This window comes from Dermacentor albipictus, chromosome 8 (genome assembly GCF_038994185.2).
Source record: "Dermacentor albipictus isolate Rhodes 1998 colony chromosome 8, USDA_Dalb.pri_finalv2, whole genome shotgun sequence".
NCBI classification, from domain to species: Eukaryota; Metazoa; Arthropoda; class Arachnida; order Ixodida; family Ixodidae; genus Dermacentor; species Dermacentor albipictus.
Genome location: NC_091828.1, coordinates 130,063,166 through 130,075,730, shown reverse-complemented (window position 1 = coordinate 130,075,730; position 12,565 = coordinate 130,063,166). Strand labels below are relative to the sequence as shown.

Here is a 12,565-nt window from a genome sequence, read left to right as displayed (position 1 = left end):
TTAAATATAAAGTATTCTATGGAAATAAAAAGCCGAGAGCAAGCACATGCGCTCACTGGCAGCTGCTGCCACACGGACGCACGCTTTGAGTAGTCAATGAAATCATCATTGAATGGGTGAGCCGCTGAGCCGCGTGGATCTCTGCCTCTGCCATCTTTACTTCCTTGGGCTGAAATTGGTGTCGGTGAATTTGCATATCTTCAAGAACGTTCTCACACGAGGAATTTCCAAACAAGGAAGTTGTACGTCATTGTTCGTCAATTGCGCTTCACTTTTTGTATTCTTTGCCATGGGTTCGCAAGATAAACGACACTCACTCAGACTCATTCAATATATATATATATATATATATATATATATATATATATATATATATATATATATATATATATATATATATATATATATATATATATATATATATATATATATATATATATATATATATATATATATATATATATATATATATATATATGAACTTAGGACTCACTCGGACTGGGACTCACAAGAATTCTACTCAGCCGCATTCACTCGAAATCAGACTCAAGGGTTGATCTGAGTCTGAGTGAGTCCGTGTGAGCCAACTCGTAACCCTTTTATCCGTGCTGTGGAAACACTGCGTTCATGACCCTATACAAAAGTTCCGGTCATGCATTTTGGGCAGTCAAGTTAGCCAAGGAAGAATGAGCAGTTTGTCCCGTAGTTTACTATAGGCACACGTTCTTTCTGGCTTCAGATATAAGGAGCGTGCCCCAGGCATCGAGCTCATCTATGCAGCTTTCTTGTTTTCTTAGCAGTAAGATTCACTTTTCACACGTTCGAGTTCTGCAGCAGAACTGGTGCCAGCTGGAGAGTTGTGCATATTCATAAGCTATTGCAACTTGTGTTGTTCCAGACGGCTTAGACGGGCTTAACTGAAAGTCTTTTAGTAACGATGTTTGTAAACATAAAAATGGTCTTGTCTTAACACCTCCCACAAGTGAGGCAACTTTATGCGTTTTTGAGGCGAACACAATGAAAAGTACTAAGTGTTATTTGAGCTGGCCTCAGACCTACCTTGATACCTCACTACCGTAGTGGCAAAATATGTTCCTACAATTTCCGATAGAGTTTGTTTCGCTTCCCCCTCCCCCCCCCCCCCTCTCCGCGCGCGAGATCACAAAATGATGATTGATCTTATGTGTGCACGAAATGGTCATCACGGTGCGGGCCTTGCGCTGTGCATTCCTGAGTTTAATGAGCTGAAAGGAAAATTGATTCCGCTAGATGTAGGTCTAGTAAGATCTTGATGAGGGCCAGTTGGTTCACATTTAGAACTGAGGCTGAACAGCGCGAATAAAACAGGAACACGAGGAAACAAATACCACAGACTAGCGCTGACTGCCAACTGGAAGTTTATTGGAAATTCTCCAGCCTTTGTCAGCATAAGCATGCGTACACTAGTCGCAACCACATCTGCAAATCAGCAACATCATAATCTTTCATGCAAAAGAGCTATTTTTTCCGACAAGGCAAGAGGGAGAGCGCTTACACATTTATCTCCTTCCTTTCTAATGTAATAAGCCTCTATTATTTCCCTTTCCCTCTTACCTTTTCCTTTCCCTATGAATTTTGGTTTTTCAAATATGGGAGTGCAGGGACAGTTGTTACAATGTCCTGCTAAATGACTCCCATAGCCATTCTTTAGATTACTGCTGTGCTGAGGAGCTCTTTTATTGGAACAGTGTCCCGTTTGACATGTATAAGTTTTTCCACAGCTCAGCGGTATCTGATAGATAACGTTATTTCTACGGTCAGTGAAACGAGATTTATGATTTGTGATGCACAGGGCCCTTTCGCGCGTTTTCATACGATTACATATCGAGAAAAGCTTGCACGGGGCAAGCAAATCAACGTTATGTCTATTGGAATATTTCTTTAGATTGTGTGACAGCTTGTGCAAGTATGGCACCACGTGCGCTGGTCTCTTGTCGTTATTCTTTTGTTTGTGTGCTGGTTCGGAACTTATCCTTGTTTTTCTTCCTGCAAGATGGCTTCGCAAATTCAAATGATGACGGAACGGGGAAAGCCTGCGTTCTGTAATCGTGCTATCCGATTTTTTAAAAAAAGTTTGCTCGCACTCATGCTCACACGACTTACTTGGTGCCGCTTTAATGCACGTGGTTGCCGTGCCTCTCTTAATCAACTTAGAGTGTGCGCTGTCGTAGCGCAACAAGGTTTTCTTAGATCTGGGGTGATATGCCCAGCATACATGCTAGTCCTGAGAAAACCAGAGATTAATATCGAGAAACTGAATGCGGTTGTTAACTGGCAATTCATACGTGAACTTAAGTCCTCCCGACGAGTTAATGAACAAGTCCAAAATTTCTTCGACCGCGTCATGAAAATGCATAAAGGGTTTTCATTACAATTCTTCATAACAATTAAGTAGTCGTCAACGTACCTAATTGCTCGCGTTACAGGCGTGTCCACCAACTTAGTAAAAATTACATTGTCAACCGACTATAAAAAATATGCCACACAAAATGCGGGCTAGGACTGATCCTATACAGATGCCAGTGCGTTTGATGTAGAATTGGCCATCATAATTATAGCAGTTGAATGAAGATAAAAATATAAAAGCGGTAAAGAATTGTCGCCGTCGACACGAACAGAATTCCAAAAATTGAATTCTCCCAAATCTTCCATCCTATCGCGCACAGCGCACATCAAACCATCGCGCGGCACAGAATAAGTCCTCTGCATCTATTGAAAATGCGGTTAATGCAGTCCACTGGTCTTCATTTATCGCCAAGATAACTTAGGAGCTTCTTACCAGAAAAGGGACATTTATCTGTAACTTCTTCAGATGGCCTTGTAGAACTTTTCATATACATGACATTGCCACGACGTCTTCACGTACACAATAACCCCAAAAGGGTATTCAGGCTTGTGGGATTTGCAAGTGAAGAAAACTTCAGGGAACTCTGTCTCCGCTTTGTTCACAAGCTGCCGTAACGAGTCCAGGTGCAAGTCTGAGTAGTTTCAGGGCGGCCCTCTTTTGTTTTTTCGGTTCGAAAGAAATAGCTTTGAAATTCTTTATAATAGCTTGCCTGGATTTTTGGTTCATAAGGTATTTAGGCAGAAAAACAAAACCGCCTTCTTTATCTGCCTGTAGTGCTTCAAGCGCATCATTCTTTAGGTTCATTACAATTTTCTTTATGGGTGGCATACCTGATTTTCCACGTGGTGCACGCTTTAGAACGCAGTCCACAGCTTCATCGCCAACTCGTTCACGGTCTTGATCCTCAGCTCTGTTTCCTATGCTTCTACCCATGCCTAGCTAGGAGTTGTGGAGCAATCAGCTTTGGCTCAAAATTGTATTTTAAGCCGTTTCACAAGGTCCCCCTCCCCATTCCGGGTGCGTTGCCACAGGAACTCTGTCGATTGCCCGGCAAGTCTCTCGTACTCGCGCAGCGTTCGGTCCTTTTTTGCAGGGGTCTTTTCTTTCTTCAAAAAGTACTTTCAGCCAATCTATATAGATGTTACTCACGCGTAAATTTTTCTTGCACTTTTTTTGTCCATTTAGGGAAGCACCTTGGTGTTGCGTCTAGCTTTGAGTGTCTCAAATGCGTCGCATATCGTTCCTGTTACGGTGTGAGTTGTGCGAACAAGGTACTTAGTCGCATATGTATTCGTTTTCGAGTAAACCTCGCGCGGAAGTAAAAAGGGGCGCTTTCTCGGCCTGTAGCCAGGTCACGCTCGAGGATTACGTGGCTGATGTAAATTCACTGTCGAAACTAAACTTTGCTCCAGCGGCTTCAGAGCAGCACGCCCGCGCCGTCCTCAGCAAATCGAGCAAAAGACATGCTGGCAGCGTCGCGCAGTCGTTGCTGGAAAGCTCGCTGTCCCTTACGTCCTGTATTTTCTTTTCGAAGGTGTTGGTTGATAGGATCCCGAACGCAGAAGACGCTGCCGTAACTTCCAAGGAATACGGAACGGTGCTTGAGCTGGGACCGCTGCGGGCGTTGTCGCGCGATCTTGCGGAGCGCGTGCATGGCAGGGCCGACCGTTGCGAGTCGGTACGTCTCGTGCCTTCTATAGAAACCGCTAAATAGGTCGCGCAGTAGTGCACGTAGATAAATGAATAGCCTGTATTTAATTTTAGTGCCGCATTGTTCTATTGCTACACTACCGAGTCGCAGAGTCGAATTATGCGCCATCACTTCAACGCGTTTCTACAGTTGCTATCAGCTTAAATTGAAACAAGTCGAAAATGACTCCCTGTCGTTGTTTCGTTTCCAGGTTCACCTGCATTTGTAGCAGCGGCTTTATCCAGACTCCAAAACGTATATACGCTTGGGACTATGTACTTCACGCTTATAAACCGGACACGGAGTAAGTACATGTCGCACCTACGTCTTATTACGCGCAACAGGTGTTATGACCGGTTATTTCTAGGGGAGTTCGAATACTGAAATTTCCCAGTAGAGTCAAATGCGGATATTCGAGGAAAACAACTTTCGAATATCGAATCGAATACTGAATGGTTCCCCATTACTTCACAAAGGGAAATATAAATTATGCGTCAAGGCACGCTGAAGAGCTCGGAATTCACGCATTAACTACAGGCTGTCCAGAGGGCCCGTGGCGTCGCAGAGAGTCACCACCTCCCTGTCCCGTGGTGGGCGGAGCCACCAACTTGATTGGACTCAGTCAAGTTCCCCAGGACATTCCAATAAAGTTCTTGTCACTGGAGGCCGCTTGGTAAACAAAGCCTACTTGCATGTTTGATACATGCGTGTGATTTCGCTCACAGCTGGACGTCAGGTCAACTGAGCGGCATGCAGTAAATGATAAACATCTGCTTTCGTTTATATGGTGCACTACGACAATGACAGCGCGTGGGGAAACAAGAGAACAGCACGTAACTAGGCGCGCAGAGTGGGCCTGGAGAGAGAGAGTAAACGTTTATTGTAACAGAGACTGTTTGGTTATGGTGGGTGGAGCCCCTCCTCCAGGGCCCCACTGATTACAGCGGCTCGCCGGGCCTGGTCAAGGGTCGCCAGTTGGCTTCCCAATTCCACTTCCGCGAGTCGCGCCTCCCACGACCAGTTATGTAGAGTGTTGTCTAGCAGCGGTGAGGTGGCAGCCGCCGGACGTGACGCGCACTGGAATGTTATGTGTTCCAATGTCGGTGTTCCTTCGCACCACGGGCATGTGTTGCTGTATTTGTCTGGGTACATTTTGTGTAGCCTGTATAAATGTGGGAAAGTGTTTGTTTGCAGGCGGCGCCAGTCCCGTGCTTGCCTCCTGTCTAGGTCTGGGTGAGGAAGGGCTTTGGTTCAGAGTGGGCCTGGAAGCGCGGCATTCTCAGTGTCATGACGGCAGAAGCGCGTCCACCGCTATAGCTACGCCCGCCCGGTGCATCTGCGCAACAAGCGGCCGCTCTCCCGTAACAAAAAAATTCAGAGCCCTTCCACCACGTGAAGATGGAAGACCAGCGAAGCTGTATTGCTCAATAGCCGTATTAAGTTCTATATGGTGGTTATGCTATATTGGATAAACTTAAAGGCACAAACACATAACTTCATTGTTTGTGTCGTCTTTCTTTATTTTTGTATTTTTCATGTTTTAAACTTTTTATTTCATTTCATTTTACTTTATACATATTGTAGGGGTTGGAGGACGGGCTCCGGGATGAAAACCCAAACTTGGGGGAATTTATTTACATATTATTTACAAGAGACGTGAGCGTCCAGTAACAGGCGTACACTCATTACGGGCCAGCAGCAACTCGGACGCTGCGGCCCGCGGCAAGAAGTTCGAGAGAGGTGAAACAGGGAATCAGGGCATGTCCCAGAATCCTCAGGTCTCTCTGGAAGGCTTCTTATAAACCCTTCGAGCACTGCAAGTCACGTCATGTTTGACCAATGGGAGAGTCCACTCCGATGACGCCACTTTCAGCCAATGGTAGGCGCCCGTGTCGTGGTGTCACACCTGGCGGCTTGCTGCGGTCTTGCATCGCAGACTGGCAATGCACTTCGAACAAAGAGAAGGGGAGGGCTGCACCTGCTTCATTGTCGGATGCCCACCTGCTAATCCCGGCGGCGCACGAACTTGTTGGCATGTAAACTCGTTGCCTTAAACTTGTCTGCTCGGCCGCTTCTCTGGAATGCGCTTTCCTGCTTCTGCATTCCTCAATTAGCTGTGCTGCAATCCGATGTGGTCTGGGGAACTCGAAGTAATCGCAGGAACCAGCTCCATATCTAACAGCTCGTCCTCGCCCCGGTTGTTCTGAATGGCCGGTGAAATCAATTCGCTGGCCATGAGGAACGCTGATAGAAGCTGCAGGGTACTGGGGTCGAGCCACGTTTGACAACCCTCGGGATCCTGGGCCCTAGAGAACAAACGTCAAACAAACAAAACAGCACAGCGCTGCACCACGCGTAAGCGCAGGCTCTTCACCCCTGACTCGCCAGACTATTACTGAGTCAAAATCAACCCTGATCTTTTAGTTCCCCAATTTTGACAACAGTTCCAACCACCCTTCCAAACAGCTATCCATTTCTCCTCGATTGCCGACAAGACCAGAGTACTATTGTTGTTGCAAAACAAAAGGGTCGTTGACGATGCAAACAACAAATGAAAACAGCCGAACATAACATAAGTGGCCTAACTACACGAACAGCATGTTTCCAATCTATCGCAGTGGCGTATTTATCGCACGTATTGGTGCCACTGAACAATCTGGTCAACCTCACAAGTACGTAATCACAAGTGCACCAGCCTTGTGGTCACTAAACAGAACGCGTACTTGCGTTGTAGGCAAACTTTTCATTTACGCTTACTCACGTTTCTTGCCTGAAAGTCCTACAGGACACGTGACGTAAACGAACAATTAAACTCGCGGGACTTACACACTCCGCAGATCTCTTAAAATGATGCGTCTTCTACTAACTCGTTCCACGCGTACTTATAATAGAAGTCAGAATACGGCTGCCCTCAACACACAACAGCAACCCAGTCATAAATCTGCTTCCTTCCGTCCACACAGGACACGCGCTAAAGGAACTAAGAACGCTTCTCAGTGCAACTCATGCACTCACTGAAAATCTACGCGCTTAACCTTAGAAAATTCAACACTTAAAAAGAAAGAAGGTCAAATAAAACACACGCGCGTTACGATAGGCCTCTCAACAATAACCTTGACCCTCAGGTTACTCATACACACACACAAAAAAAGCCTATCTACTTATTAATGAGCATCTCGCGAGACTACATGTTTACTTAAAACGCATCTTTCAAATCTCGAGCTTCTCGAACGAAAACATAAACAAAACTCATACCTTACACCTTGAAAACAATCCCAGTCTCAAATCGCGAAAACTTTCCGATGCTCAAAAATAAAACAAAATAACACGCTTCATTTCTACGGGAGCTCTCCTGGCATCCCGTTCCAAGCGCTTCCGTCTGACTCATACTTTGAGTCGAACGCGGGGTGGACGTGGTCTGAAAGCTACTCTGGCTGCTGAGAGACAACAAAAGGGCTGATTCATTCTCAGCTCCCCCACGACGTTACGGTCTCCTGCCAATTTGCGTCCCCGCGCCCCGCTTTCAACACGAACCCGATTGACCGCGTCGCTTCTCCCCACCTGGTCTCGTCCTGCCACCTCGCGTTTCTTCGAACTGCACGCTGAGCTATGAAAAGAACTACGGAACGACGAGGAGCTTAACTGCCTCGTGCCCTTTGTCCGCGTCCGTGCAGAACATTCTTCGCGGTCCCCCTTTGACCTGTGGCTCGAACGTTCTGGATGCGTCAACATCGTCCTAGACGACCGCATTTTTTTCCTCGCGCCCTGCCCTTTTGGGTTTCTCGCCATCTTTGGCGGCGCTACATTATTTACCGACTTTCGGTCTTTACCGCGCTTCTTTTTACGGCGCTTTCTCCTTGCACTCGCCTTCATGTCGCCTTCTCGTGCCTCGTGCTGGCCGGTACACATTTCGTCGGCCCGGATCGGTCTCTTACCCGCACAGTCTGAGTGATTCTCACTTATGGCGTTTTTCACTGGTCGATCTGGAGCGGCCGCCGAAATCCTCGAGCGAGCGCTCGGGTTTCGCGAATCCGAATCGGCCAGCGGAGCGCAAAAGCGCTCCGTGGGGGATCACACAGGAAGTCTACGTGCACGTCGCACAAACCGGTTCCGGAAACCATACCCGACTTCTGCTCTGTACGTTTCCACGGCAACCAAACTCACCGTCCCCCGTGCGTAATTTGACCACGGCAATCGCAGAGTCCGTCATTTCCATGTCGCGCCCGCAAGGATTATGCATGGACAACGTGCATAGAAGGCTTCGTACAGCACCTGCGCCACCTAGTAATCGCTGTCGTCCGAGCTCTCATCGCTAAACGCGAGATCTGCAGCAGCAACGAACGCAGCCATTTTGCGAAGCAACACAATGTTGTGCGTACCAACCGGTACCGATTTCGCTTGAAGACGGAAGTGACGCGAGCTATTTCCGCCCGAATCCACGCCTCGGCGGCGGAGCAAGTGAGAGCGATCCGGCACGGAGCGAGTTGATCCGAAACGACCAGTGGAACGCGCGAACCCGCTCCAGATCGACCAGTGAAATTCGGATTCGTTGCCACGGAGCAAGAAATCCTGCTCCGAATCGACCAGTGAAAAACGCCATTAAATCAACACTCCCTCTGCCTCGACTGGCGGACAGCTCAACCAACTCTGGCACAATGCAGCAGGCTTTACTCGAGTTAGACAACTCGCACTCTTGCGAACTGCCCTCTGCTACATTGCCCAGCTCACGCTGTGCATCGGCACACAGCCCGTCGGTATCGATCGCTGTCTCACGCGCACAGTCCGAATGATTATTAACTGAATCATCCTTATCTAGGCTATCTAGACTGGCGGAGAGCCGCACCGATCCCTGAACAATGCAGTTGTTCTCTCGTGAGCTACGGAGCTCGCCACCCCGAGAACTATTCTCAACTGCATCATCCAGCTCGCACTTCACTTCTGCACGCAGATCTGGCTCTACATGGGTGCTCGCGTCTGTCGCGTCAACAGTACCCTTTTCCTCGCTAGCAACCTCGCTAACCTTACCAGCGACGCACACACGCGGTAACTGTGCCAATTTGTTCGCAGCTGGCCTAGCTGTCTCCACAGTCATCTGTTGGCACAGCACCTCGTCGCTCTCACTCTGGCCTTTAACGGCCTCTGTTGCCACTAAGGCATCGTTAGCAGCTAGCGTTTTCCCTTCACTTAAGAATCGGCAGCCAATCTCACAGGCACTACTCTTCTCGTCGGCTTTTGGCGAAAGTCCGCTAGACACTTCCTCATTCTTTCGCTCTGTACTACCTGCCGAATTCTCAGACAGCCGTTGTCTCTGTGCCAATAACTGATCACAATGCTGTATCTCTTTGATCAGTGCTGCCTTCTCTCTCTCATACTTTTGCTCACGCTCATGCTTACGTTCCTGATAGTCGCGTTCGCGTTCCTTCTCACGTTCGTGACGCTGACACCTAAGAGTAAGTTCTTGAAGCTCCTGCTTCCGTTCATTCTCGCGTTCTTCACGCTGACGCTCACTCCTAAGCTCACGACGCTCTCGCAAACGTACACGACGCACACGCTCCCGTGGCTCCTGTATCACTTCCCAAGCAAGCTCAATGCTTTTGTCATCATTGCCACTATCATTAATCGCCTTTATGATAGCTGGCGTTTTCATCCGTTCGTCCGCCTCAATTCCCAAATCGTCGCACACCAACAACAAGTCTAACCTCGTCAACCTTCTAAGATCCATGGCAGCTGCCCCGACAGGTGGTTAAAACTGTTTTCCTTAATTAATTTGTGCAAATACACAGTGCAACAAACTCCCGATTCCCAGAACTATCAAAATTGAACACACAACCTTTGAGTCTGGCGAATCATAAGGAAAAAAACCACGCGCTCACTTACGGTTGCAGCACCCTGCCATCCGGTTCGTTCGTCCGCTGTTGCCGGTTCCTTCCGGACTCCCTGGGTCGAAGGCTCGCTCCTTCTTCGATACTCCCAGTCTCTTCGGACCTCTTTCGACGAAGGCTCTCTCTTCTTCGCTCTTCCCGGTTCTTTACGATCTCTCTCGACGAAGGTTGATTCGTAGCGCTGCCACCAGCTGATGTATTCGGAGGCGATCCTACCGCTGCCAACCAGATGTAGGGGTTGGAGGACGGGCTCCGGGATGAAAACCCAAACTTGGGGGAATTTATTTACATATTATTTACAAGAGACGTGAGCGTCCAGTAACAGGCGTACACTCATTACGGGCCAGCAGCAACTCGGACGCTGCGGCCCGCGGCAAGAAGTTCGAGAGAGGTGAAACAGGGAATCAGGGCATGTCCCAGAATCCTCAGGTCTCTCTGGAAGGCTTCTTATAAACCCTTCGAGCACTGCAAGTCACGTCATGTTTGACCAATGGGAGAGTCCACTCCGATGACGCCACTTTCAGCCAATGGTAGGCGCCCGTGTCGTGGTGTCACACCTGGCGGCTTGCTGCGGTCTTGCATCGCAGACTGGCAATGCACTTCGAACAAAGAGAAGGGGAGGGCTGCACCTGCTTCATTGTCGGATGCCCACCTGCTAATCCCGGCGGCGCACGAACTTGTTGGCATGTAAACTCGTTGCCTTAAACTTGTCTGCTCGGCCGCTTCTCTGGAATGCGCTTTCCTGCTTCTGCATTCCTCAATTAGCTGTGCTGCAATCCGATGTGGTCTGGGGAACTCGAAGTAATCGCAGGAACCAGCTCCATATCTAACAATATACACAATGACGTTTCGACATGCATCGCCATAGACTAGCGTTTGTGCAACAGCGTTCATCGCTCTGGCGCATTGTTTTTGCCAACGTCATAACTTCGCTGTTTGTTTCGTCTTTTATATATATACACACACACACACACATATATATATATATAATAATATTTGGGGTTTTACGTGCCAAAACCACTTTCTGATTATGAGGCACGCCGTAGTGGAGGACTCCGGAAATTTTGACCACCTGGGGTTCTTTAACGTGCACCTAAATCTAAGCACACGGGTGTTTTCGCATTTCGCCCCCATCGAAATGCGGCCGCCGTGGCCAGGATTCGATCCCGCGACCTCGTGCTCAGCAGCCCAACACCATAGCCACTGAGCAACCACGGCGGGTGTGTATATATATATATATATATATATATATATATATACGATACGATACGCTATACGGGTACGGGGCATTCATCGTCTTACGTGACGGACAGATTTAATTTTGAAGCACAAGGCTGTGATTGCGAAATGTAAACGCCGTCATATGCCGCCAACTTCCGAACAAGCAATGTGATATTCAACGTCTCCAGACAAAGCACTGCAAGCGGTAGAAGAGACAACATAAAACCAAGCAAATACAACATTGCGCACAAAATTAATAATAATAATAATAATAATAATAATAATAATAATAATAATAATAATAATAATAATAATAATAATAATAATAATAATAATAATAATAAAACCAATTAGATGCTTTTCATTTCATGCGAAACCTTGCTCTCATTAATGGCGCCCAGAAAAAGGGCGAAGCAGCTTGCACGCGAAAAAAAAGCATGGCAAAACACAGACAGAAACTTCACGCTCAACACACACACACACACACACACACACACACACACACACACACACACACACACACACACACACACACACACACACACACACACACGCGCACACGCACACACACACACACACACACACACACACACACGCACACGCACACGCACACACACACACACACACAGGCACTGGGAGAACCGCGAACGAAGCACTCGTAAAGCAAGCTCACCACGCAAAGCACGCGAAAGCGAATTGAGGTAAAATGGTGAAACAAAATATTTACAGTATAGACTGCTTGCGAAGTTTGACTTGCATGGTGTAACACTCGGTTTAGCTAACACAGCTTCGCTGTTCGACCATCTTCATGGCCTGGAAGGGGCAGTAACTTTTTAACAGTCCTTTTTAAAAGTTGTAGAAAATATTTTTTCAGAAACATCTGTTCTTACCCGTGTGCCTGGGACCTCTTTTGGTCCCACGTGTCACAAGTGTAGTTCAAGCGCGTGTTACAAGTCCCAGAGCCCACAAGGGTATGTGCCATTGAGCTTGGACCTTTTCTGCACTATCACCAGGATCAGCCCACATGACGATTTGTTTTTGTCAACATCACGGACAAATTTTCCCCCAGATCCCAGCTATAGGCAGCTTCGCTGTGGTAATTCGGAACCACGTTGGGAACAGTCAGGCTTGCGTCGGTCTTTCGCCTCCGAGGCTCCAATAAGTGTTGTCATCTGTCATATCCGAATGTTCGACAATTTCGAACGTTGAATTCTCAAATCCAACGCCAATCAAATAACAAGAACGATTGGGTTCGTATTCGAATTTTTTTATTACATGCGCACCCCCAGCTATTTCCTGTTGGCGTCTTAATTTATGCTATGACACTAACTACCAGCGTCGTCTGCTGTTGTTGCCCCGGACAACAGACGAAGCAGCTACGGATGT

General features: G+C 47.6%; 1 protein-coding gene across 1 annotated transcript in view; it reads left to right on the top strand.

Annotated features, from left to right (window-relative positions):
- The first annotated feature begins 4,334 nt into the window (after window positions 1–4,334).
- The window catches only part of LOC135919093 (uncharacterized), a 197,662-nt gene continuing 189,431 nt past the window's right edge, over window positions 4,335–12,565 (top strand). Inside the window, exon 1 of the mRNA XM_070524449.1 lies at window positions 4,335–4,380. Coding sequence (XP_070380550.1) covers window positions 4,350–4,380 — 31 coding nt within the window. The 5' untranslated portion in view covers window positions 4,335–4,349. The remainder of the gene's footprint in view (window positions 4,381–12,565) is intronic.